This window comes from Amblyomma mixtum, chromosome 2 (assembly GCF_055824585.1).
Source record: "Amblyomma mixtum isolate Tamu chromosome 2, ASM5582458v1, whole genome shotgun sequence".
NCBI classification, from domain to species: Eukaryota; Metazoa; Arthropoda; class Arachnida; order Ixodida; family Ixodidae; genus Amblyomma; species Amblyomma mixtum.
The window spans coordinates 115,064,781-115,090,532 of NC_143013.1; the positions used below are offsets into that span (position 1 = coordinate 115,064,781).

The 25,752-nt window shown below is 49.6% G+C and overlaps 1 protein-coding gene across 1 annotated transcript in view; it reads left to right on the forward strand.

Annotated features, from left to right (window-relative positions):
* Nucleotides 1–25,752, forward strand: part of LOC149360644 (complement C2-like) — a 151,399-nt gene that overhangs the window by 62,035 nt on the left and 63,612 nt on the right. Inside the window, exon 8 of the mRNA XM_089567888.1 lies at nucleotides 1,245–1,377. Coding sequence (XP_089424014.1) covers nucleotides 1,245–1,377 — 133 coding nt within the window. The remainder of the gene's footprint in view (nucleotides 1–1,244; nucleotides 1,378–25,752) is intronic.

Sequence of the window (25,752 nt, forward strand, 5' to 3'; positions counted from 1 at the left end):
GCAAATGATTGTTTACTCACTTCCTGCTGAATGCTCTATTGTCTAAGAATGTTCGTATTTTCCTTCGCACATTATCTAGTATCTAGTCTTTGAAATTAATTTTGCTGCTAACTTTGTGTTTCTATCGTTCTGATTATTTGAAAGGTCTGCCTGCACATCGTTTTGTGTCATAATTGCTGAGAAAATTCCTGGTTACTGTTACGAATCCCATGATTTATCGCAATGCGATATATATATTTCTTAACTGGCATTGCCATGAATTCATATAACTTGCTTGTTGTTTCTCCTGTTTTTGTTTGTTTTTTGTGTTGCTAAGCTTTTGCTTTCGCCGTTGCTTTTCCTTTGTTTTTCGAAAGCGCTATTTGTCCTGTCTTGCTGCTTCCATGACCAGAAGACAAGCATCTCCCATCAGATTTTTTTTCTCAAACTCGCCTATAATTTTCTGCACGTCGTTTAGGGAAAAATAAATTTTGTAATTTATTTTATTGAGTGTTCTTAATGACTTAGGGTTTTTTCGCGTTTTTTGGCAGTCACATTACGTCTACTCTAGTACTCTAGACGGTCTGCAATATTCACTGAACAAGCTACTCATAAATGCTCTTGGTGAGATTTTTTCCAGTCCTCGTATTCTACCTTTCGGAGCTCACCGTCTCCTTCCGTCGAGTAACGGCGAAAGGACACTGCGGTATTTCGAGCCAGGAGACACACAAAATGAATGGAGCGAAACTCTTTCGGCTTTTCTTTTTTTGTTTTTTACCCTTCGTGTGATGTAATTAGGACGAGTCTAAAACAGAGGTGACGCTTGTTGTGCCCGAGTAATGGAAAACTGAAGCGTGTTACTGATGGACCTGGATCCGCGGTTTCTCGCGCAGGCTTCTAGGTGGCGTCGAATGGTCTGGAGGTTAGAATAAGACGACAAGCAACTCTGTTCAGTACACAATCGTTCTTATTATTTAAGTAATCCTTCCGGAAATGGTAAACATGAGCTCTGAGGGGTTTTTTTGTTTCTATAACGCGAAAAACATTAATCTGCACCACGAAACTGCAAAGTGAAAAAAAAAAACACTCGGAATTTCTAAGCCACTTGACACACCGCAGTTGGTTTTCTAATTTTCGTTTTCATGAATGATTTTTTTTTAAGAGGGAGCTTTGCTGCTGAAATTTCAACACCTAACTAGCTATTCCTGCAGTCCGGCTGACTACAGTGGTAACCCCTACCTCACTTATTTAAATTCTTTATGCAGATGAATCTCCTGAGTGCTAGGCACTACGTAGGAGCCATTGTCTTAAAGAGAGAAGCAAAGCTGGTCATGGATCCTCTTGCCTGCAACAACACAAACAGAGCCATAGAGGAGCTCGGGCGTATTCGTCGTGGAGGTGAGTGGACTTTGCTGTATATTAACGGGATAGCGTTAAGGGCCCCGTGTCACAGAAAAGCCGGTGTCGTCGTCGGCGTCGGCGGCATTGCGCCTGTGCGAAAAATCTCATAAGCATTTATAAATAAAACCGAGTAGGAAATTGGTCAAGTTGGATGGGGAATCGAAGCAGGGCCTCCGGAGTGTGAGACAAGCACTCTAACCACTCCGCCACGCCAGTTCGATTTTGGAATGAACAAAGGCGCATCGAGTGAATACGGTATTGTCTTCGAAGTGTGGTTTAGAGACATGTACTGTGGTGTACATTAGTAATTATGCATGGAAATTACAGAAGTCGCAGTTAAGCGAATTGCAAGGTATGTTTATATGACTTTTCCTGTTAGCTTGGCGCGCACGCAGCGCCATCAGGCGGCGCCCACTAAAACCACTTCCTCCTCCTCTTCCCAATGTTCGCCGCTGCCACACCAGGTAACGCGCGACGGCAGCGCCTCCTAAGGCCCCTAGCGCTTCCCGCTCGTCTCGTTCTGACGCAGTGGTGCCGTGTGGGGACGCAGGAATCACGCGTTCAGCGGCGAACAACGCAGCGCACATCCAAGGCGCGTTCACCACGAAGCTTGCTGCTTACTGCTCGTTCGTTCGGCGCGGAAGCTATTCTGGCATTCGTGGCGTCGGGTTTTTGTCGAGAACGATGTGCCGACGAACTACGACTGCAACTTTAGTTTGGGTGAGAAGTGAGAAAGACAAGGAATGAGAAGAGGAAAAAGGTGGCGAAGGCGTTATCGCGTCTACTCTCAAGGCCAAATTTAAGCGTCCTCCTATTTTTTTAGTGCTCGCCAACTTACTGGCTGAACTAAACAAGTACATTATTTCGGACACCCATGGCTGCTCCCTGTAAATTTGCCATGGTTCACATGTTCCCTTGCTAAATCCGAAGTTTGATGTATGTTTTATTGGATGGTTTTTTGGCAAACAAGTGCAGGGGAGATTGTTTGCCTTCAGAGCATTAGTGAATGAGTTTACCAGCTTGCCATTTCTTGCTTAAGTACAGAGGTTTTGGCTATAACAGTTAACTTAATGCCGATGTTAATGGTACACTAATCGTATGAAAATAATATTTACCTTATCTTAAAGGTTACCTGTACAATCTTCAGACTACGGTTGAGGAAGGTGAATGTAGCTTAGGTAGGACGACTGCACTTTTCTGAATGATGGTCGGCAGCCGCCCTGTTCTCGTTCAGTTCGGGGCATAAATTCCGACACAAATCTTATTTTAACAAACACGAAATATACGCTAAAGCTGCACAGGAGTGCATAGGTGCCCTATTTGACAAAATGCTCTCAACGTTACACGCGTCTAACCCGCGAAATGGAAGTGCCACGGCATAAACAGCTATAATCTGCTTTTGCTAAAATACTCTGGGTAAGTTAGAAAGTTGAGCATTCTATATCGCGCTCTATTCTAGATTATAAATATCCAGTGTCAAATTAGGCGAGAGTCATCATCATCATCATCCTCACTAGGCCCACTACAGGACCAATGCCTCTTCCATACCTCTGCATTTACCTGTCTCCTTCCTGTGCCAGCTGCCGCAATCTTGTCCCCGCAGACTTCTTTATCTCATCCTCCCACCAAACTTGTTGCCGCCCCCCGCCACCCTCGCCTTTTCTTCATATCCACCAAGTTACCCTTGATGACTATCGGTTATCATGCCTTCGAATTACATGCACTGTCGAAGCCCCTTTCTTATTGATTTCGACTAGGATGTCATTAACACGCATTCATTCTCTGATCCAATCTACCCACTTCTTGTCCCTTACAGTTGCACTTTTTAATTCGTTTCCACCGCTTGCTACATTGTCCTCTATTTATGTTGGACCCGTACGGTTAGCCCTCTCGTTTCAGCCCAATTGGTGGATTCCGGCAAGACACAACTGTTACGTGCTTTTCTGTTTAGGGACATTGGTAAACACATTCATTATATGGGAGAACCAGCAAAAGGCCCTCCTTTCCATTTTTATTCTAGTTATTTTTCTGTCTTAATACGCATCTACGATAACTCTCTGCATTAGGTCCACGTATTCCCTAACCACCTGAAGAGCTTAGTTGACAACCCAATACTGTTCTCTTGCGAGACTGTTGAGCGTTACTGTACAAATAAAACCAGTGAAAAAGAACAGAGACGCAGAACAGGAACACCGGACAACAACCGAAAACCTCTCCTTAATACCACAGAATCCGTCTATGTTGACCGCTATATCCCGATTAATGAGGAATCCAACACCTGTGTTCCTGCTCTGTCTCTCCGTCCTTTTGCGCTGGTTTTCTTCATACAATCATGTACCAACTCGTCCATCTAATTTTTAGACCCACTGCTCAGCTCTCCCTCTCTGAGTCACTGGTCATGCTATGCAAAGAATACCCTCAGTGACTTAGCAACGGAATGCCGTCAGCGAATCGCAGATTACTATGGGATTTTTCATCAACTCTTATCCTCAACTGTTGCTAATGCAACCTGCTGCCAACGCAAGCCTATGAATACCTTTTGTAAACAGGTGGTGTATAACATTGGCCAGATCGTGTGTTCCCACCTGACATACTTGTCTATTGGAGTTTTATTCTTGAATTTATGGAAGACTATTGCAGTTGTGCGCCAAATATAGATACCTTACAGTATATTTTTATTACCTTATCAACAGTCTCGATTTGGTCTTTTGTGCAGTAGCTTTACGCAAGCCCTGATTCCTGGTCATTTGCTTGACTGACGTCTATTATTGTCCTAACAATTGGTGATTACCTAAGTATACACTTTGTAGGCAACGGAGACTAAGCGGATCGGTCTGCAATTTTTCAAGTCCTAGACTTCCGTTTATAATGTGTTTAAATTATGTTAACCTTCGTCCACGCTACAGGTATGCTCGAGATCTTAAGGCACTGCGTGTACAGGATGGCTAGTTTTTCTAGCACAATCTCCCATCACTCTGCAGCCGATAACCAGTTACTTGATCTTCACCAGCTGCTTACCTCTTCTGCACTGCTCCTAATGCTCTCTTTACTTCCTATTTTCATACTGGCGGGATATAACATTGACGTGCGTTTCTGGCTCTCTCATTACCGTTATGACCATGTAAGCTACTATAGATTTGTGTAGACCTCGTCGGCTGCTTCAACTGTTTCTTCCATATTGCTAAGAATATTACCCTCTCTTTGTCTTAACGCATACATTTGATTTTTTCATTTGGGTGGTTTCATTTTCACCGGTCATAGACTACTTCTCTTATTTGGAGCATGGTCTATTCTCATCATACTAAACTTTCATATGTCGGTTACCTGGCGTTTATTGATTAGCTTTGGTAGCTGTGCCAGTTCTCTTCTTTCTGTGGGGTTAGAGGCTTTCATGCTTTGGCGATTCTTTGTGAGATCTTTAGTCTCCTAAGAAAGTTTGTTGATATCTTGTCTCACTATCCTACCACGTACTTCTACTGCGCAATGCGCAATGATAGCTATGAGATTGCCTTTCACTGCTTGAACATTAGTGTCGTCTTTCTCAGTTAAAACCGTATATCTGTCCTGCATCGATATACTGAATTTGCCTACCTTCCCTCATACCTCTCACTCGTTATGAGCTTTCGTTTTACTAATTGCATCTTTTCCCTCTTCAAGACTAGGCTAATTCGAGACCTTACCACCCTGTGTTCACTACAACGCATTTTTCCGAGGACCTCGACGTCCTACATGATAACACGATAAACGCACCGCATGAAGTCTACTCAATATTTACTTTCACCATTGGGCTTTTGCTCGTTTACTTCTTGTTTTTGCTTGGGCTTTTGCTCGTTTACTTCTTATTTTTTCCGTGTGAGAAAAAAGCTATTCATGATCCGCAAATTATTCCTGTCTGCAAAGTATAATAATAACTCCCCGCTGCTATTTCTGGAACATATGCCATTGTTGCCCACTGCCTGTTATCTAGCATGCTTCTTTCCTAACTTGGCGTTGAAGTCACCCATTAGTACTGTGTGTGTACTTTGCTTAATGCCGATTCCACGTCTTCATAGAATCTTTCGACAATCTTGTCATCATTGTGTAGGCCTGTACCAATTTCAGGTTGCACGTCATATTTAACTTCGTTACGACAACTGCAACCCTCTCCATAATACTACAAAATTCCTCTATGTTGTCCCTTATACCTCGTTTATCAGGAATTGAGCACCTAGCTCTCGTCTGTCAGATGCTCCACGATATCCTAGTACGTGCCCACCTTTTATTACTGCACACGCCTCATCTGTCCTAACTTCACTATTGTCCATGACATCTTATTTAATACCAGCTAGGTTTTCGAAGAGCACTGCTAATCTAGCCTCATTTCAAATGGCACTAACATTGCCAGGTTCATTTTCCAATGGCGGCCTGTCCGGAGCTATCGATTCTTAGCGGCCACCAGTGCGTGACAGGTCTGACCACCACCTTGGTCCGTTGCTCCTAAGCCCCTGCGGACAGAGGGCCGAGGGTGAATTGGATTGTTTATTGCTTGTTTAGTTTATTCAAGAAATTCAGACAACACAGTGCCTTGGTGCAGAGGGCAAAGGGCGGAAATCAATCTGCCTGACTGGGCCCTAAGCACCACTCGAAAAAAACAGCAAGGGGCACATACATACACATACATAAACAAGATAATGATCACAATTTAAATCTTTGTACAACACAACTTTCCAATATAAACATTCATTATATTCTTATTAAGCCGAAAAATCGTCTGAAAATCACAGGAAAGGACAGTGCAAGAGCAGATATAGATCCAACATATGTATAGAAACTAACTGTGTGCATAAAAATAAAATAGAAGGTGTACATAAATATAGAAGGTTCTGCCCAAGTATTAGACCAGGGTGGCCAAATCCTGTTCCGGTGAGGGAGTGCGTTGTCGCTTCTGGTCACCAAGGTCAGACCACACCACAAGCCTGAATATGCAATTCGATCGGTACGCGGAATTTTTTTTTTCAATCCGATGTAGCATTGTGGACCCCGGCATCCGAACCGCGGTCCTCTTGCACGCGAGGCAGATTCTTTGCTTCTGCTCCATCTTTGCACTCAAATGTGCTCGAAGTATCGATGCCCTTTATATGAACTGCACTTGCGGCTTTGAAAAGGCGCGTGCAGATGTATTTAATATAAATTATTCATCTAGAAACTAATTAATCATCCCCATGCTTACAAGACCATCTTCAATGTGAGACACTAAATCTAGGAACATGAGTGTCACAGTAGTAAAGTCAGCCTACAGTGTGTGGTTGGCAGCTTTTCAGGTCCCACACGGTACACGTCTCCCACTGAACATCGTAAGTAGCGCCAGAGCATAACATAAAATGGCAGAAAAGGACTGGTCATTTGCCGCCCAGCTTTCGCCGGTCACAACACAGAGAGTGACTGAGAACGAGAGGTTAGCCGATCAGCAGTCATTGAGAGCGCCGACTGAGATTTATTTCACTTCCTAAATAAATCAGCCTGTAGGGAGTTCCTCTTGAAAGAGAATGAAATTCGGAGAGACCTGGAGAAAGAGCGATCCAATAGAACACACGGACACACACCAGCCTAGATAAGTATTCATTGAGCACTCGGACAGCCCATCGACCGGAAGAGGTTAGCAGGGCCCTAAAAAAGTGGGAAGCCAGAAGCGCAGCGTCTTGCATGGCACGCTGGCATTTTATTCCCTCACAGTCACTGAAAAACTACTGGGGGGCCACTAGCTAGCTGCGGTAAGGCTGCGAAAATAATTTTAATTACGTTGATGGTGACCTGAATGAGTGGCTCGGTGCGTACTTAGATGACACAGGTGCGCTTCTGCTTGGCCATGTCGCTGGCCGTGTTGTTGGGTTGCACCTTAGAAAAAGTGCCGCGGGCTTGCAGAGTTTTTGCGTGGAATGTAGCAGGATTTTAGCGACATCTATCTGATGAGGCGCAGAGCACGCATGTAAACACCTCTCCTGACGTAGCACACCTCGGGGCTTGCTTGCACCTCAAGTATGGCAATTGGACATCGGCAGCATAATGATATCGGCGGTGTTGTGGTGTGTATTCGTAAAGGGCCCCAACTTTCTACTACAGCTCGTAGCCCATCGCCTGTAGTTCTTTCGCCGTGCTTGTCATTACTAGACTTGAGCTTGCTACACTCCTTTGCGCACGATGTCCATGAGTGTCACTTTTTTTCGGCGCTGGGACGATCGAAGCTGTCGGCGAAGGATTTGATATATAACATCGCGCAAACTATCACTGCTGGGAGGAATTGAATTAAGTGAACTTGTTATGAATACTTGCAGTCATCTTTTACATGGTTTGGCCTTTGAGTCGATCGGATCTCAGTATTTGACGCTTCAGAAGTAAACTGCTCGAAAGTATCTAACTGATGTCAGCGAGGGCCTCATAAAACTGGCTGCTATAGGTATAATCTTATCTAGCCAACATTTTTTTCATCGTTGAAGTTGATATGAGGTTCAAATATACCACATTTCTTCAACGTACATATTTGACGTCTTTTTGTGGGTGCTGTATGCTTAGCTGTAGCAGTGTCTCAGTTCCTTTCTTTCTCACGATGCTCGGAAAGCTGTTCAAAATTTCTCTCATCAATAGACTTAAAATTCTTCCGCATCAAATTTATAAACGAAAATCTTACGCTTCCAGTATAAATAAATAAATCTGGTAGTTAAGTAATCTATCAATCAATTCTTTTTTTGTATTCCAATTTCTTCGAAAAGATTGCATGTGAAAGAACGCGCTGCACTGCGGCTTGACACAGCACCTGACACTTCACCGCGGTGGCGCATGACACGTTGCGCACGAATAGAAAAACAGCTTCGTAATTTGTGATAAGAGAAGTAAACAAGCAAAATGCAGAGGACAAAGATACACTTCATTAGAAATAGGCAAGCTAGGTAACAAATTTTATGTAATTCAGCAACACTTGATGTAGTGACAGTGCAGGACGATAATCGCATAAACATTTTAGTAATAGTTGTGAGGGTTTGTGGTAATGTATCATTTACTTGTGCATCACAGTGAAGTATTTTTGGTAGCATAAGTTTAGTCTTCATTGTAACATAATCAGTTCCTCACGAAGGGACCAAGCAAGGTAGATAATAAAAAAACAGTGTGTTGTCAAAGGTTGTCTTATTTGAACTAAGTCTGAAATTATATCTCAAGTACCTTTACGAGTTCGTTTCTTTGAGTAAGCTGTGACTTGGAGACAATTACAGACAGGGTCTCACCCAAACCTACATATACAAAACAAAATGCACCCCACGATGTACGCGGACAAATGTCCCTGTTGCGACGAATAACCCACTCTGTATCACATCACATGTGCATGCCAAAAGCTCGGTCCTCAAAATAAAGAAAAAAACACGAGTGCTGAGCAATAGGAGACTCTGCGGTCCAGCGACCGCTGTGAATACCAACAAGGTCTGGTACAGCGAGCTCAACGGGAGGCAGTGGCCAGCGGAGCTCTGGAATGAGGGCAAAGGACCATTGATTAGAGGCGGACGACTTCGGCAGAGAAGGCTCCTGGGGATAGAACCAAGACGTCTCTGAAGATGCCCCCAAACCGCAGAAAAAAGCACTTTAGTACAATAAAGTTTTCCCTTTCTTCCTTGTGCAAACGTAAACACATGCATGCCTTGCATATATATTGCGTAACCGATAGGTGTCGTTGTTGTTGTTGCGACTGAGAGAAGGATAAAAAGGAAAGTGCACGGGCCTGCCGGCTTGCTCGAGCCAAGCCACCACCGCTGCCACGTGCAAGTAGAGGAGAGTTAAAAGATAAGAGGAAAGAGTGAAAGAAAAGAAAAGACGCGCGTCGCAAGAATCGCGTGCGCCGAAGCGAAGACGCTGGCTGAAACAACAGATACCCCAAGATACCTCTTGCCCCCGATAAGGGTCAGAACATAGGCGGGTTATACACAAAAATTAACTCACCAAACATAATATTGGTTTTTGAGGAAAGGAAATGGCGCAGTACCTGTCTCGCATATCTCGGCGGACACCTGAACAGCGCCGTAAGGGAAGGGAGGAAGGTGGGTGTGAAAGAAGGAAGAGAGAAAGAGGTGCCGCAGTGGAGGTCTCCGGAATAATTTCGACCACCTGGGGATCTTTAACGTGCCCTGACATCGCACATAAAGGTGGGCAAAGGGTATCTATCTCTTACAACCGGCGTGGTCGAAATTATTCCGGAGCCATTCACTACGACACCTCTTTCTCTATTTGTTTTTTCACTCCCATCTTCCTCCTTGCTCCTGCGGCGCGGTTCGGGTGTGCAAGTAGATGTCAGAGAATTAGTGCATTATTTCATTTTGCTCAAAAACCAATCTTAAATTTGATGCTTTAATTTTTCTATATAACCCGCCTATGTTTTGGCCCCTTTCGGGGGCAAGAGGTATTTTGGGATATCTGTTGTTTCAGCCAGCTTTTTCGCTTCGGCGCACGCCGTTGTCGTGACGTGCGTCTGTTCTTTCAATCTCTCCTCTCACATCTTACAACTCTCTTCCGTCTATACGTGGCAGAGATTGTGGCTGAGCTCGAGCCAGTGGGCAGGCCCGTGCACTTTTCATCCTTCCACCATTGTCAACACTAACAACAACAACAACACAGGCACCTTTTGCACTTTGGCTGCATCGAAACGCGTCCGCCGCGCCCGAGTTCGAACCCGGGAACTATGGCTCAGTAGCCCAGCAACTCTTTGTCTTCTGGATATAGAGTGCGGCATTATATTGCGAAACTAAAGGTCCTTCACATGGAATTGTTCTGCAATGTGATTCGTAGCATAGAAAATCGAAAACCCGCATTTAGAGATCATTGAGTTGGTTTTCGTGTGTTGCGCATATGAAATGTCAGTTGAATTTATGATGCAGCTTATACACATTCCATTTGTGTATTTTGTGATGTATAAGTGGATAACGAAATTTTGGCGACAATACTACGCGCCACAACACCAGTTTTTAAATTCACAGTGTTAAAAAGCCAATTCAACATTCTTTTAAAAGCGTATTTTTAGAGCTGTTAATTTAGAATAGCGCTTTTCGTTATGATCATTTCGAAACTGGAGTAACTTGGGATATTGACAACCATTAACTTTGGGATATAATCGCATCCTTACAAATCATATATTATAAAGTCTGTTAGGTTTCATTACTATTATATATTTATTGAGCTTTTTCAAGTACATTATGTCCGGCCTGCCGTAAACTTAATCTGCACAGATCGCCCAACATACCTTCCATGGTTCTCAAAACAAAAATTTATAAACTTTAAAAAATTACCCCGTATAAAACGTCTTTTTGAAGTTGGAAGGAAATGACGGCCCGGTTTAGCATTCCTATAACCCCAATTAGATTTCACAAAAGATAGTTCACGTGATCATTCCACGACATGTGTTTCGTAAATACCACACCATAGTGATTTTGCGCATTCTTCAACTGGTAGTACCTACGAACCTAATACAATCGATATCGGGGCTTCATGTAATGGGCCGCGGGCACGAGATTGTACGCATTTTGTTTTCGTTTCATTCTCAATAGGCGAATTGTTTTTCACAATTTTGCAGTTTTTTTGTTTCTATTCCGCCAAGTCCTTCCCTGATACAAACACGGTACAATCGTCCACGTCACTAACGAATCAAATCGTATCAATGTTTAATGTTTATTCCCTATAAAGTGTACACAAAAAGTTTTCTGGTCATTATGCATGTAGTGCTTGTTGTAGACCAGGCAGCATGTGAAACATTTTCTGAAGGGGATATAAGCTTAAAATTATACAATTTCACAGAAAACAAATGTTAGACACAAGGACTAAAGGTAACGTTTCGCACACATCAAAAGAAAAAAAAATTGGCAGTGAGGTGATGGCGAGGTGTCCACATCTAGGTGGACACCTGAACCAGAGGGAAGGCGGATAACTGCCCTCTTGGAACAGTATACACCTCAACCGCGCTTTAAGCTAAGTGGCGGTAGTCACAGGTGTGCTCTGCGTGCGTTCGCATTGGCAACGTTGTGCCAGAAACGCGGCGGTGAAGCCATAGGCCTTCGGCGTTTGTTGAGTTCATTGACGTTGGCGTTAACAACGTTTTACACTCCCATCATTTTAAGGAACAAAAGTGCGCACAATGGCTCCCTGGGTAAGTGGACGCCTGAATCGTGCTTATAGTTACGTGGGGTGATGAGATAGAGAGATGTGGGCTGCATGCATTGACAAGTGTGGCCCGAAACGCGGCGCTGAAGCCACAGGCCGACGGCGTTCATTGTGTTTATTGGGGTTGGCGTTGTCAACGTTTTACACTTCCATCATTTTAATAAAAGGAAGGCGAGCGCGCGCAGCGAGGCATGCCAACTGTGTGTAGTGACGTCACTTGCTACTCACGCATGCACAGTATGGTCATGCAAGAGAGCACGCGAAACGGCGAGAGTGTGGGCAATGTAGCTCACGCAGGAAGGAAGGAAGGAAGGAAGGGAAAACTTTATTTTACTCTAGTCCTTTTTCCTGGTGGTGGTGGTGAAAACATTTAATTACTGAAAGAGAGTTTGGGAGCCACAGAGTGGCCCCGCTACATGGTCGGCGTCCCTAGTCCGGGACACCGCATGACAATGCCCCGTCTCTCGCCCGTTTCACCACAGCCCTTTGAGACTCAAGCGAGGAGCAGTTGAGGAGGGCAGTCTCCCATGCCTCTCTGGAAGGGGTAGGAGAAGGGGGGAGGTGGGGATTTTGAGTACATGCCCAGACCATGTGGAAGATATCACAGGTCTCCCCATCGCCCATCCGTGTTAGGATCGTAATGCTTTAAGATTGCAGGACAGAATAGAGTACCTGTCTGCAGGCGCCTTAAAGTTCGCTCCTCCGTCTTACTCAGCACCATTGCAGGGGCCGGGAAAAGGCGGTGGTTGTCGGTATAATGCGTTATTTCCCTGAATCGCAGCAGCGGCTGGTTGGTTAGTCTCCGAGACAGAAGAGCTGGGATGAGGAGCCCGGTGTGTAAGCGGTCGGGCAGCGGCGTCAGCGGCCTCATTACCTCGTAAGCCCAGGTGGGCAGGAGCCCAAATGATTCTTTTGGCTGTTGGATCAGTGGCAGTCCGTCTTAGAATACAAGCAGCTAAGGAGGAGATCTCCCCTGCCTAGTAATGATCACATGCTTTTCGGGAGTCCGTAATGATGATTCTCGAATTGGCGTGGGCGGCAGCAAGCGCTATCGCTAATTCCTCGGCTCGCATTGAATTCGGGGCTCGAAAAGAGAGTCCATCAACGTGCATTTCCTTGTGAACGACAGCGGCCGTGTAAAATCCCGTGGGCGATAGCCCTGCTACGTCTACATAATATACACCGGGTCGGGAGCCATATTGTCTCTCAAGAGCCCGAGCCCGCGCTTGTCGCCCGTTTACGTGCATGTCGGTGTCCATGTTACGGGGGAGCGGGGAGACGAAGAGGATATGGCGCCACAGTACTGGGATACGCTCCGCCTCCTCTGGAGTGCAGTCGTGTTGGATGTGTAAGCGGTTTAGCAGGCGGCGCCCAGGGGCCGTCTGCATGAGCCGCGTGTATTGGTTCCCGAGGTGGGCCTCCCGCAGCTCCTGGCAGGAGTTTAGCACCCCCAATGCCTTGAGTTTGGCATTAGAGGTAGCCACCGGGAGATCCAGGGCTCTCTTAGTTGCCTTGCGCATGAAGGCGTCTATTCGCGCCTCGTCTTGCTTAGTTGCTTAGTAGTGCGGAGATATGGCACGGCGTAGAGGATCCGGCTAGACACGAAGGCATAGACGAGCCGAAGCGCGTCCCTGCCCCGCAGACCACCCCGCTTGTTGGAAACGCGGCGGATCATGCGCGCTACCTGTTCGCCTACTCTCTTGAGTTTCACAGTGGTGCAGTCCGGTCTGAGTCTGTGGTGAATCAGAAGGCCCAGAATACGGAGCTCCTCCACCTCCTAATAGGACCTCCTGACAGAGAGATGTGAATTGCTGTCCTATCCTTTGGGTTCGCTCTGACATGCAGAAGCTCTGATTTCGCTGGAGCACATTGGAGCCCACAGTCAATAGCAAACGCATCGACTATGGAAGGGGCCTGCTGAAGGCGGGCCTCCATGTCCCCAAGGCTCCCCTCAGTGGTCCAAATTGTAATGTCATCTGCATATAACGCGTGTTGAAATCCTTCCACCCGGGCCAGTTGGCTTGGGAGGCGCATCATAGCTATGTTGAACAGGAGCGGTGATACCACCGCTCCCTGAGGGGTACCCCGTGTTCCCATCATGTAAGGGCCGTATTCCTCGCCCTCAATCCGAAGAAAGGCCTGGCGATTAGTCAAGAAATCTCTTACATACGCGTAGGCCCTAGCCCCACAATTGGTAGAACTCAAGTTGGCCAGGATGCTTCCGTGTTTAACATTGTCGAAAGCCCCTTTCAGATCAAGGGCGAGGATGACTTTGTCATTGTGTTGCATAGTTGTGGGTCGTATTACATCTCTGTGCAGCTGGACAAGGACATCCTGTGCAGACATGTGGGGGCGAAACCCGAACATGGTGACTGCAAAGAAGCCCTTACTCTCCAGGTATGGAGAGAGGCGGACCCCCACCATCGTCTCCATAAGCTTGCCCGCACATGAGGTCAGTGATATGGTCCTCAGGTTGTCCGTATTCATGGCCTTACCTGCTTTAGGAATAAACGTCACAAGTGACGTTTTCCACTCGGGAGGGAGTGGACGCCCGCCCCAGATCTGGTTGATGTATTCTAATAAATGAAGGTAGGCTGAGTCCGGTAGGTTCGCCAACAGGTTCATTGTTATGTGATCCCGTCCCGGAGCCGTACCCCGGCACATTTTTGCTAAGGCTGCGTTAAGGTCTTGCAACTCAAAAGGGGCATCAAGTGTTTCATTAGGCCTGCCAGAGAACATGTACTCAGGCCCAGGCGGGTCCTCCGTACGACAGAGATATCTGTCGCACAGAGTGTCCGCAAGTTGCGCCGTCGTACCTTGATACCCTTGCAGAGCCCGCCGGAGCTGGAACCCCGGTGTAAGCCTTATTCACCAGGATGCACGTAGAGGGGCCCCCCTGAAAGGTGCTGTAGCCTGATAATTTAGCGTCTATGCCGGGCTCCTGCAGGGCAACGAGTGCCGGCATGTCACCTAGGGACTGCAGGTAGAGCTGGAGTTGTGACCGTTTTTTCCAAGATCTGAAACCCCTGCAGTTCCATTGGATGATTTGGAATTTTTCAAGGTTTTTATCATTCCTATTAGATGTGCTAGCCATCTTTTTTTATTTATTGACGGGCGAGCGGACTAGCTCTGGCCGGGAGCCGGCGCAACCCCAGCGAGGGGCCGCACCGACCCAACAGCTGCCGAGCCTGAACCGTGTTCCTTCGCTGCCTGGCGGGAGGCTGTCTTACGTTTGAGGTGAGGGGAATCGCAGCTAGTGGCATTCTTAATTTGGGTGCTGACCCTGGGCTGCACGGCATTAAGGACCGAGTCAGTGACCTGGGCCATAAGGTCGCGAAGTGCTTGCGTTAAAGCTGCCTTGAACATGTCTTGGAAGGACTCGCGGACTGCTGACATGATTTGATTCCGGAGGGCCGCCACTTGCTCCTCCAGTTGCTCGGTTTGGCGCTGCAGTGCCTCTAGGCCGGCGACGCGACCAGCAGATCCAACTACCGTGTCCCCGCTCTGCCGCGAGACGCTAGTGAAGCAAGATGTTACGGACGATCCGTCATCCTCGTCATCTGGCTCAGCTTCTTGCATTCGTTCGGATGACCCGGCCTGTTTGGCCTCTAATTCCTGAATTTTGCGTGCTAGAATTTGGTTCTTGCGCCTGAGCTCCTCTACCTGCTGCTGTAGGGCGGTTTCGGTAGGGGAGGGACGGGTAGGGGAGGGACGGGTAGGGGGCCCGGAGACTGCCCTACTCTAACTGCTCACCTGTTGTTGGACGGGTGCCAAGGGCGGGAAGTCCCTGGCGTTGAGGACCGGGGGCACCGCCTGGGTCGCGGACTTGACAGGTTTCGATGTGCCGGGTTTGGCCTTGATTTCCTGATCGGCTGGCGCTTTCTTGGCCTTGGGCAGAGGAGCCTGCTTCGCCCCGTCTTTGTCTTCGGTTTCGATCCGGATGGGGAGCTCGGTTTGATGGCTTTCCGGAACCGCCCGGCGGAGCCAGGAGCTCCGGTAGGGTGGCCGCCTCCGCAGATGAGGCAGCTCGGAACACAGTCATGTTCTGCCGGGCCGTCAGGAGTAGCATCGGGAACCTGGACTCCGCAGCGTTTGCAGCGTCCCGGCTGCGGTCACGGGCACGCATCGGCCCTATGGCCCACTGTGCCACAGCGGTGGCATGCTGGCACTGTTTTCTTGTACAGGCGAACAGGGAGCCGTTCGTAGCTGTACAACACCGTCCGTGTCACCTTGGTCCCCGCGAAGGTGATCACCGCAACCGGGGTTCCCCCTAGCTTGCACACAGACACCACATTTTGTTCCGCACTGAGTTTTCGCTTAACGCTTTCAGACGTTTCGTCTGGCGAAACAGTCACGACGCCTCGACAGAACGCACCGGAGAGTTTAGGGTGTCCCCGGAACGGTAGCTCGCGTTCCCCTACCGGCGGCACAATATCCCGGAGTAGCTTCTCCGCGGCGTCGACTGATTTCAGTGCACATACAAGGACGTTTTGGTCCCAAACGGGCCACACCGCAAGTCCAGCGTTTGCGTCGTCCCCGAGGATGCTGCGGACTGCAGCGCCGTCTTGTCCAGGACCAAACGTTGCCTTCAGGTCCACCGTGTTTCTTGGTTTCAGCACCACGACGATGTCCTCTTTTTCAATGCGCGGCGTGTTCTGCGGCCCCCACCGGAGTTGCTTGGAGCTCTTCGAGGCTGCGTTCAGCGCACTCCCGCCCTGCGTATGCGCAGAGCTAGCCGGCGCCTGTTGCTGGGTGGCACCAGCACCAGCGTCCCTCGATGCCGCTGCCGCGTTCTTCTTTCCGCGCCAGACGCGGACCATATCTTGTAGGTAGTCGTCCTCGGTTGGTAGAGGATCCTCGCCTTGAGTCGTATCCTCGGATTGATGGGTATCCATTGTTACGATCTGCAAGGACTGCGGGTCGTATCCGGCGTGACGAAAGCTTCAAATGACCGAAAAGTGGCCAAAAATTGGCCCCACCTTGACAAACGTGGTGTAGACGGGTGCCGCTGAGGTTCCTGGAGACGATAATACCAGGCTTGCAGGGGAAAAAGTTGGTGTATCGCAAATGATTGCGATTTGTCACGGCGCCGACGCGGTATGCGACCGCTCCCGTCACCGACCCTAGCTCCCCCCCTTCCTTTTTCCTGCGGTTTGGGGGCATCTTCACAGACGTTTTCTCCTTGATTCTATCCCCAGGAGTCTCCTCTGTCGAAGTCGTCCGCCTCTAATCCGCAGCAAAAAAAAATTTAGAACTCGTGCTTAACAGAGCAACGTGCGTGTCACTGCTCACCCACCGCTGTGTGTGTGTTGTTAGCTCCTAGACGTGCGCCCTTCGCGGACCTTATTTGGGCCAAAGGCAGTTGTTTTGCAGTAGTCGTGTCCTCTGGTCGTGGCTTCCCTGCAGTCCACATAAGACAAATACAAGGTTCATGCTTCATGTACATACATTTGAACTCCGGCGAGCGGCCGCACAGGCCGTTCGTGCAAGTGGCCTTTGTCGCAGAAACGCGCGCGGTCCAATATTGAGCCCAGTGGCGCTGGATCGTTAGGAAAATATGCGCTGAAAAAGGCTGACAGTCATACATTGCTCCCCTACACGCATTTAGCAATAGATTCAAATCGGTAGCACGAGCTTGAAATCCGCTCTCACCGCAGCTCTTTATGCGGGCCCATGTTGCGACGGCAAAGGAGTTAAAAGCCCACAAGCTGAAGAGAAGTTCCATGGTTTTGAAGCCTTAGGTGGAAATATAAAATACCAGGAAAGACGAACTCGTACTACCAGACCTGGTGAAACTAGCATTTTCGGCATGACTTCCACGCCACGAGGAGGAGGTCAGGTCCAGTGAGCTGAAAGTTTCAACGATAAAAAGTGTCATCAACGAGTCCAAACCGGCTAGGTGAATAGTCGGTTGGGGCGACCGTTAGGCGACATATGTTGGATAGAAGCCTAGGCTCTTGGCGTCGTTCTTCACCAGTAGCGGTGAAAAAAGAGAGGGAGAACAGGGCAATAACGCATGTACTCTCAGTAACGTCTGCGGATCAACACGGTAACGAGGGAGGCAGTCAGCATCGGTTGTAGCCACTCAGACAGTAGACCCCGATGTAGTCGCATTTTTGTAGTCGTGACGCCCATCGACAGACGCGACCATAGTATCCGTCAGAGGAGAGAGCCAACAGAGTGCATGATTATCGGTCACTCCCGCCGTAGAGGTAAGGTCTAGGTTTCGCAATAGCCAACACGAGGGCCAAACACTCTCATTCGGTGATCGAGCAATTCTTCTCAGATTGGGACAAGAGGTGGCTGGTATAGGCATTCACATGATCGGTTCCTGATTGACGCTCCGGAAGGACTGCACCAGTGTTTTGGCCACTGGCGTCAGCACGAACTTCAGTAGGGTCTCTAACATCAAATTGTGCCAAGACTGGTGCGGTGACAAGTTTTGTGACAAGCTTTTAGGGACCAGAAGAAAATGACGTCCAAGCAAAGGCACAAAATGTGTGGACGGCATTGCTTGCGTGGCCCACTGCCTAGTGCTTGACTGCTTTGATCTTTTCCGGATAAGGGCGAACACCCCCGGTGAGGACAACATGGTCTCGTATATTGATGTGACGATGAACGAAACGGCATTTGGAAGAATTAAGCTGCAGTCCCGCATGACGGAAGAGCAAAAGAATTGTAGAAACCTCTGCAATGTTCAAAGAAAGTAGAAAACGTGGCTGAATTGACAGTGGCATCGTCTAAAGAGCACAGTCATGCCGAGAATTTAAAACTTTGCAACATTGGAATGTAGCTGGGGTGTCGCACAAGACGAAAGGCATGACTTTAAATTGGTATAGCTCATCTGGAGTGACCAACAAAGTCTTCTCGCGATCCTGGTCATACACAGCAGTTTGCCAATAGCGGGATCGTGGTTCGGCGGATGAAAAAAACTTGGCCCCATAGAGACAATCCAAGGCTTTTAAAGGTTCGAGGAAGTGGGTATACATCCTTTTTAGTGCTCTTATTTTGACGGCGGTACTAAACGCAGGAGCGTCGCGAACCGTCTTTTGCCTTGACCTGGAGGACTGGCGAAGCACAGGGGCTGTGAGAGGGCTCAGTCATATTATTATCAAGCATTTTTGTAACCCTCCACACTGATAACCTATTCTTCAGCATGGGACACGCGGTATGGCCGGCGGCGGGCGCGAGGGGCATCGACAATGTCGATTTCGGTGCGTCACAGCGAGACCTTGGCCCAGGGTGTTGTTCAGGTCAAAGATGGCATAGAAAGACTGGATAAGAACACGAAGCTGACTAGATTGGGCGCGCACAAATCGCAGGCCGTCATCGTTTTGATTGCATCGGGAGGAAGACTGCGAGCTTGATCAGGTTCTTCAGCAGTTCGAGTATGGTCAGCGCTAAGTGGAGCCAAGTGACAGCAACAAAAAAGCCAGAGCGTTGCCGTGAAAATGCCGCCTGGGAGCAGTTGCCGCGAGTAGCTGAAGTAAGGAAACGGCAGTAAGACAGTACTCCCCTTGACCGCAGTGATGGTAAGGGGTGGGACAGCGTAGCGGGTCAGCAGAGATTGACAGTAAGCACAATTAAGTAGTCGCCATCTGGGTTGGATGGATGGAAACAACTTTATTACACACACAAAAAAAAACCTTCCAGGGTGGTCCCCTACTGGTCCAGGAGTCCATGGGCTTGTGCTTCACGTAAAGCCCGATCCACTAGCCATTTCTGGCCGGCGGGCTGAGCGGTCCGTAAAGCAGCCTCCCAGGAAGAATGAGTGGGACTGGGGATGGGGGGTACTGCCTTTGGGGAAGGACATTCCCAAAGGTAGTGGAAAAGTGTGGATTTGGGAACGCCACAGGTGTTACAATCAAGAGGAAAGGTGGGGTGAAAGCATGAGAGACGGTGGGGTGAAATAAAGCAGCCTCTCTGTAACTGCCGCCATGTGGCGCTGGATAAGGGCGACAAGGTACTGTGGGGTGGTGGCAGTGTCATGCGGCTGAATTTGTAAAATGTGGTGATTTGATGATATGTAGAGAGGACTGATGGGGCTTCTTGCGCAGGGTTGGGTTCCTGATCCTCCGGGGTCCGGGAGGAGAGTTCTCGGGCCAGCGCATGAACGCGCTCATTACCGGTGATCGAGGCATGCCCAGGGACCCACGAGCCGCCATCGGGGATAGATGACATGGGATGGAGGGCAATGAAGATGTGACTTGTGATGGAAAAGAAACTTGGGTGGGAGAACACAATCGCGGCGAAGAAGGCAAGGGGTCAGGGTCGATGAGTGGGAGGTTGTGGTGCATAACGCCTTGCAACTGTTTAAAATTTTCAGGGTTGCAGCGGAGCACCAGAGCAAGATGACCAGCGTGGCAGGCTTCTAGTTCCGAACAGCCCGTGCCGGGCGTGCGCTCCGAGCACGCGCTGTCCATCTTTATTTTCCTCTATCGTGGGCTGGTAACGCATATCTCAGCGCCTGCGCTTTATAGCGTCGCCGGGCGCTATAGGGCCCCCCGCCTAGAGGGGACAGCGATATGTACGCGCCGACGGGGCAGAGATGGAGTAGCCACGGTGGCAAGGAGGTCTGCAGCTGGGCCGGCAACATCTGAGGGGAGGTCCTCGGGACGTGTCTCTAGGCACGCGGGTTTGAGTCGACGGAGAGAGATGACCTCTTCACGACCATCGAGGGTCACCACTTGTACAGGTCGCTGTGGAGGTCGCCCAGGAGGCGACCGCGGCCACGTTTATCTGAGGGCTGCCTGAGAAGAGGTAGCGGCAGAGCAGCGGCGGCAGCGTCCGGCCGAGGCCGAAGTCCAGAGCGTTCTCTGCGCGAGCCAGCGTTCTCCTACCGCGTGTCCACCGCTTCGTCTTCTTCCGCGTGCCGATACAGTGGCGCTACACAACCATTTGACAAGAGCTGAATGTCTAATAGAAAATAGAGACCTAGAATTAGCTCTTGAGCACACGGGTTTAAAAGAGTGAACTGCGTTGGCAGAACACGGCTGGCAACACTAACGCGTTCGGTGCAGATTCCGTCAACAGCAACCGATCCACCATCTGCGACACGCACTCGAAGCGGAGCAGGGGTGCGCGCATTACGGAGGCGACAGCGAAGGTCTGCACTCATTACGGATACACGGGTTCGACTGTTCGTGAGCGCACGAGCGGGAACGTCATCGACGGAAATGTCTAGTCGGGAAGTCTGTAGAGGTTTTGTGCGCTGGGTCATGAATGCAGCGTCTCTTCCGGGAGCTGTATAAACTAGTTTTCGAAATGAGAACGGACGGAAGGATCAGCAGCCGAGAGAGGAGGTGGCTGCGGCAATCCAGAACGACGAGCTAGAGGAGAACGGGAAAGGGAAAAATCGACGAGGTGAGTAACTAGCGGAGTCAGATTGGACGGGATGCGAGCGGGGCAAGGCCTAGAGGCGTGTCAAGACGGTAGCAGTAGTAAAGGAGTTGGAGGAGTCATGTGATGCGGCAATGTCGGCAAATGTGGCCGACGCTAGAGAACTTGAAGCAGATGGCTCGTTCATCAGGCGTCCGCCACTCGGCTTGATTTCGGTAGCGCGGTAAAGAATACAGAGTGCGCGGACCAAAAACGTTGGAGCCAGGAGGCCGGATGCTTGGGTTCGCAACTGAGTGTACAGGCGGAGAAAGGTCCACGTTAGCAAGTTCGTCGTGCAGACAGCCTAAATAAGCGATACAGAGGGCATGTTGTGGTCGGAGACGCTGGGTCGGGTCCACCGTGGTCGGGGCGGTACAGGTGTAAAACCTTGAAGCTCACGCCGAACGATCAGTGCGACGGTGTCGGCGGCGTGAGGGGTTTTACCGGGAGGCGCACTAGAGGGTAGGTGCGGCTGCTAAGTAGATGTCGCTGCAATGTATGAAAACCTAGAAATTGCTTGAATGTGCGCCGGCTCCTCACCTTCTCAAAGCGACCGCACTCCTCAGTGAGGGTGTTCACAGTTTCGCAGCCCTTGTAGACGAGCAATCGCGTCGTCTGCAATTCCTTTCATTATGTCGGCTACTTTTTCGTAATCTGACATGGCGACATCGACTGTATGGCGAAGTGCCAACACATCTTGAATGTATGCGACGTAGCCTTCTGTGGAATACTGAGCTCATGACTGAAGTTTTTTTCGTGCGAGCTTGAAGTCATCCGATTGTCCGAACAGAGCACGGAGCATTTTTGCGAAAACGTTCCAACTCGTTTGGTCTGCGAACTCGTCCCAACTCGTTAAGTCGTTAGTTCAAACAAAACTGACGTTCGCCAGCATCTCAGTGGGTTCTCATGCGTTCTTACATGGCTATTCACTTCTCGACGTTGTCACCCAGCCAGGCGCCTAAATTGGTGCCATGGTCACGTGGGTGCACCATCACCATGAAAGTAGGGGTGCTGGCGCTCGGCTGCTCGACGGGTTGAGTCATTGTGGCCGGCATGGTGTGTCGACGGCTGCGAAGCTCTGTGGTGCAATGGGCGTGGGCTCCGTGAGCAACAGTGCCACGGTGCGGACGATGGGATCACCTCGACTGAGATGTTAAGGGGCAGGAGGCGCACACATCACGTAAAACGACACAAGCACAAGGCACAGCAGAAACATAAGAAACAGGCCGCCGCGATGGATTTGGCCAGCAAGCACGCCCCAAACACACAAAACTTCGCCCACCTCGTCACATTTCGATGGGTTCGTAGCAGTATTATACGCTTAACATCTCAAGACAGTGATATAAATTTTATTTCATTACATGGGGCGCTATGCCGGAAGGCCCGAGTTTGGCGCTCGCCCGAGTTTCATCCGAGTTTGCGATGACGGCAGTCAGTGAACGAAGATAGCGCGGAACGTGCGCAGGCAGCGGACGATAAAATGTAGAGATAAAGCCACGTAAAGGCGATACAAGCGCACCCTGCGCGCCTGTTTCACACTTCAAACACAATACACTGCGCAATACCAGGCCGCAGCGCTACCTGAAGTTATCAGCGCCATATCAGCAATCGCGAAATAGTGACTTCTCTGCTATCTATCTGCACACTAGCCGCCAGCTGTTTGACACGCCTTTTCGGGCGTGTCAAAGGCGTGTCTTCTCTTTCAGGCTCTATCTGTCTCTCCATTTCCGAAGACGAACAGTGTGCACTAGGTGCACTCTTGTATCAACCCTTTCTCTTCTCTTGAATACGTTAAAAGGCAACAGATAATATTATGAACATTTTGTTCATTTCCAAATGTATTTTAAAATCTGAATCCAATGAAGCGTTGTTGAAAAGCATAGCTTTAGGAAATTAACAAAGATTTGACACTTTCTGCCGCTAGAGGCGATAGTGAGGCCATTGCTAGCAGCGTGGCTTGCATACGAACTAGAGCGGCAGCCCACCGTGTCGAAAACGAGAGAGCTCCTGCGCTGACACGCCGCCGGTAGCGCTGCCTTCGACTGGAAAGACTGGGCAACTACTACACGCTGAATCTGTCTTATTTTTCGGCCATTGCGATAATATATTTTATTGTGTCGTATATCAAAATATAACAGTCATGCATCTTCTGGCTTGCATTGTAAACAAAAGCAAAAAACTGAACTTCACTGCACCCCCGCGTCACTGCTGCTCTCTGCAGTGACCTCAGGTGGAGCTCTCCGCTGCTACGGCCGCTGCCGCACCCCGCTATGGCCAACCATTGCTTTTAGTACGCTCTTGGCGAATCTCAGCGGTAGAAATTGGCCGTGCGAGCGGATGTGATGCGGTGTGAGAAAAAAAAATGCTGTTTGGCTCTATTCAATGATTCATTACGTATGCCTGTTGTGTGTGACGCCTCTTTAGTGCACTGCGGATGCGAAGAGCGTGCTACCCAGCGACACAACTCATCCCATGTCATCAGGCGCTGACTAAAAGCTGTGAAGGGGGTGGCGCGCGTATCTGCGTAGTATCAAGCTTTTGCGGACTTATTTGGCATGGAGGTAAAAAAACTAGGAGGGAGTGCGCTCAGCCTCTGCATGCCATCCTCCTCTGACGCCGCTGCCGAGGGCCCTTTTGCGCACTGACTCATGGGAAATAGGCCCTCCTCCACAGTTACCAGACTGCCAGCCAGCGGTGCTTTTTAGTGAACGTCCGTGCTCCGAAGTAGCGCAGCGCAGCGCTTTGGCGGAATGCGTACCGAGCTCGAGGTTGTCTGCAGGCTCCGCGTCTCTGTTGATTACACTCTTGAGTTTTTGGGTGCACTGTAGAAAACTGCGGGTAAACTTTTCATCAAAGGGTGCGGCCGCGACCTCGTCACTGTTCAACTGTGGTTCATAAAGAGAATGGAGAGGAATTCCTTTCGTCGTTATACACGCATACGGAGCGTTTATTTCAGCGCATGCTATGAGCGGAGAACTCGAGAGTAGGCGAAGAAACGAGCCTCTAAAAAAGGGCGCAGCGGCTTCCAGAGCGCTCACGGCGGACGGACGTGTTGAACGAGCGCTCCGGCGCGCTGCGCAAGATTCTATTTCTCGGGCAGGCGGACTTCGGCCCGCCCATGGGCCCTCCGTTCTCCGCTATTCTCAAGGCACAAGTCGTGCCAAATACGCGCGCGCACATAGGCGGTTCCGACGTGAAATTCAGCAGTGAAGTATTTCTCTCTCTCGCTGTCGAGAGAGAGTGCCGGCGGCTTTACGTCTGCCCCTGCGCGGGGTCTCCCGGCCACTGCGCACAATCACTTACAAAAAGAAGTAAACTGTATGTATACATAGCCGCGCGCTCGTAGCGTCCTGTCTCGGACTAATCGCGCGCGCGGCATACTGCACTAGCGGCCGGGGTGGGGCGCCCGGCCGCGTATACCATCGGAGGTAGCACCCACGGAGCGTTCGTGTCACGCGTGCACTACCTGGCGAAGAGCGAGCGGGAAGTCAAGCCCGCCTGTTCGATGAACGCACAGAGGCTCACCACTGATCTGTCACGGGTATAGAGGCTAGAATATCACGGGTGCGCGCAGTGCCGCGCGGCCACAGGAGCGCTTCGAGACTGTCCGGGATGATTCCCAGCGCCCTGCAGGCCGCGAGAATCTCGCGACGCGGCACTGCAGAAGCGGCACAGCGAAGGAGCATGTGCTCCAAGTGTCTCCACTGCGCCGCAGTCAGCGCACGCGTCGCTCGGGGATGGTGGCCTCTGCGGCGAGCGAGCAGTTTGCGCTCACCACGGAGCCGTCAGTGAACGCCAGCAGATGGTCGCCTAGTTGCTCGTACAGCGAGAGAGCGAAACCGAAACCGAAATCCAGCTAAGAGCTACCACTGCCTTGTCACGTGAGGGCCTATTTCCCATGATGCTTTCCATTATATTTTTTATGACTAGGCTTCAAGATTGTGACGTCATGGTCCCTCCTAGTTTTTCTTCCTCCATGTTATTTGGTCACTAAAGTCGATCGCCGTTGTATACCGCAGGGACATCGCATTAATATCATTCGGGCAGGTGAGGGATCCTGTTTTTAATAATGGAATCGGACTTATAACAGAGAAAGGTGTTACGGTTGTGAAGTACGCAGTGCTTGCGCGCTGGAAATTACAAACACTTTATTGCACTGGGTCTGGAGCAGCGATCGTTCGTCGATCCCAGATGTGTTTGCCACATTGATGCTGAGCTTTATTACCGATGAAAGGACGGCCAAGCCAAACACCTGTGATGCGATGTTGTTGGAGTAGGACGTGCTCCAAGCACCGGTTCGTCGTCGTGCTCCGTTTTTGACGCCTTGCAAGCAGGTGTGACGCGCCTTCAGCGTTGTGCTGTGTCTTACGTAGTTGCAACAGGCTATAGTGTTGTGCAATCTTGGTATGCGAGCGAAGAAATCGGCGGCTTTCGCCACGTTGCGTGTCCTTCCCAGAGGTGCTTAGATTTATCAGCGATGACGTCCGTTTTGACTGTTATATTTCGATGGTCAACATCGTCGATGTCTGTCAGTAATCAGCAAAGCCGCGCAGCATACCTGTAGCCGGCAGGGATGTTGGGAGTGGCCCACCCATAGCGCGTACGCCTATAATTTATGTACGGCACGCCGGGGGCGTGACCAATGGTTTTGATTGACAGGTGAACTCGGAGCTAAACTCGTGAACGGTGAAGTGCCCCGAATTCATCTCGGGACTGTCATGGCGGCAGCAGCAGCAGCCTGGGTAATCGCTTCCTCTGACGGCAAATGTCAGTACGGCCGGCTGGACCTGTTTACTTCCTTGGCCGACGACGAATTCCAGTGAC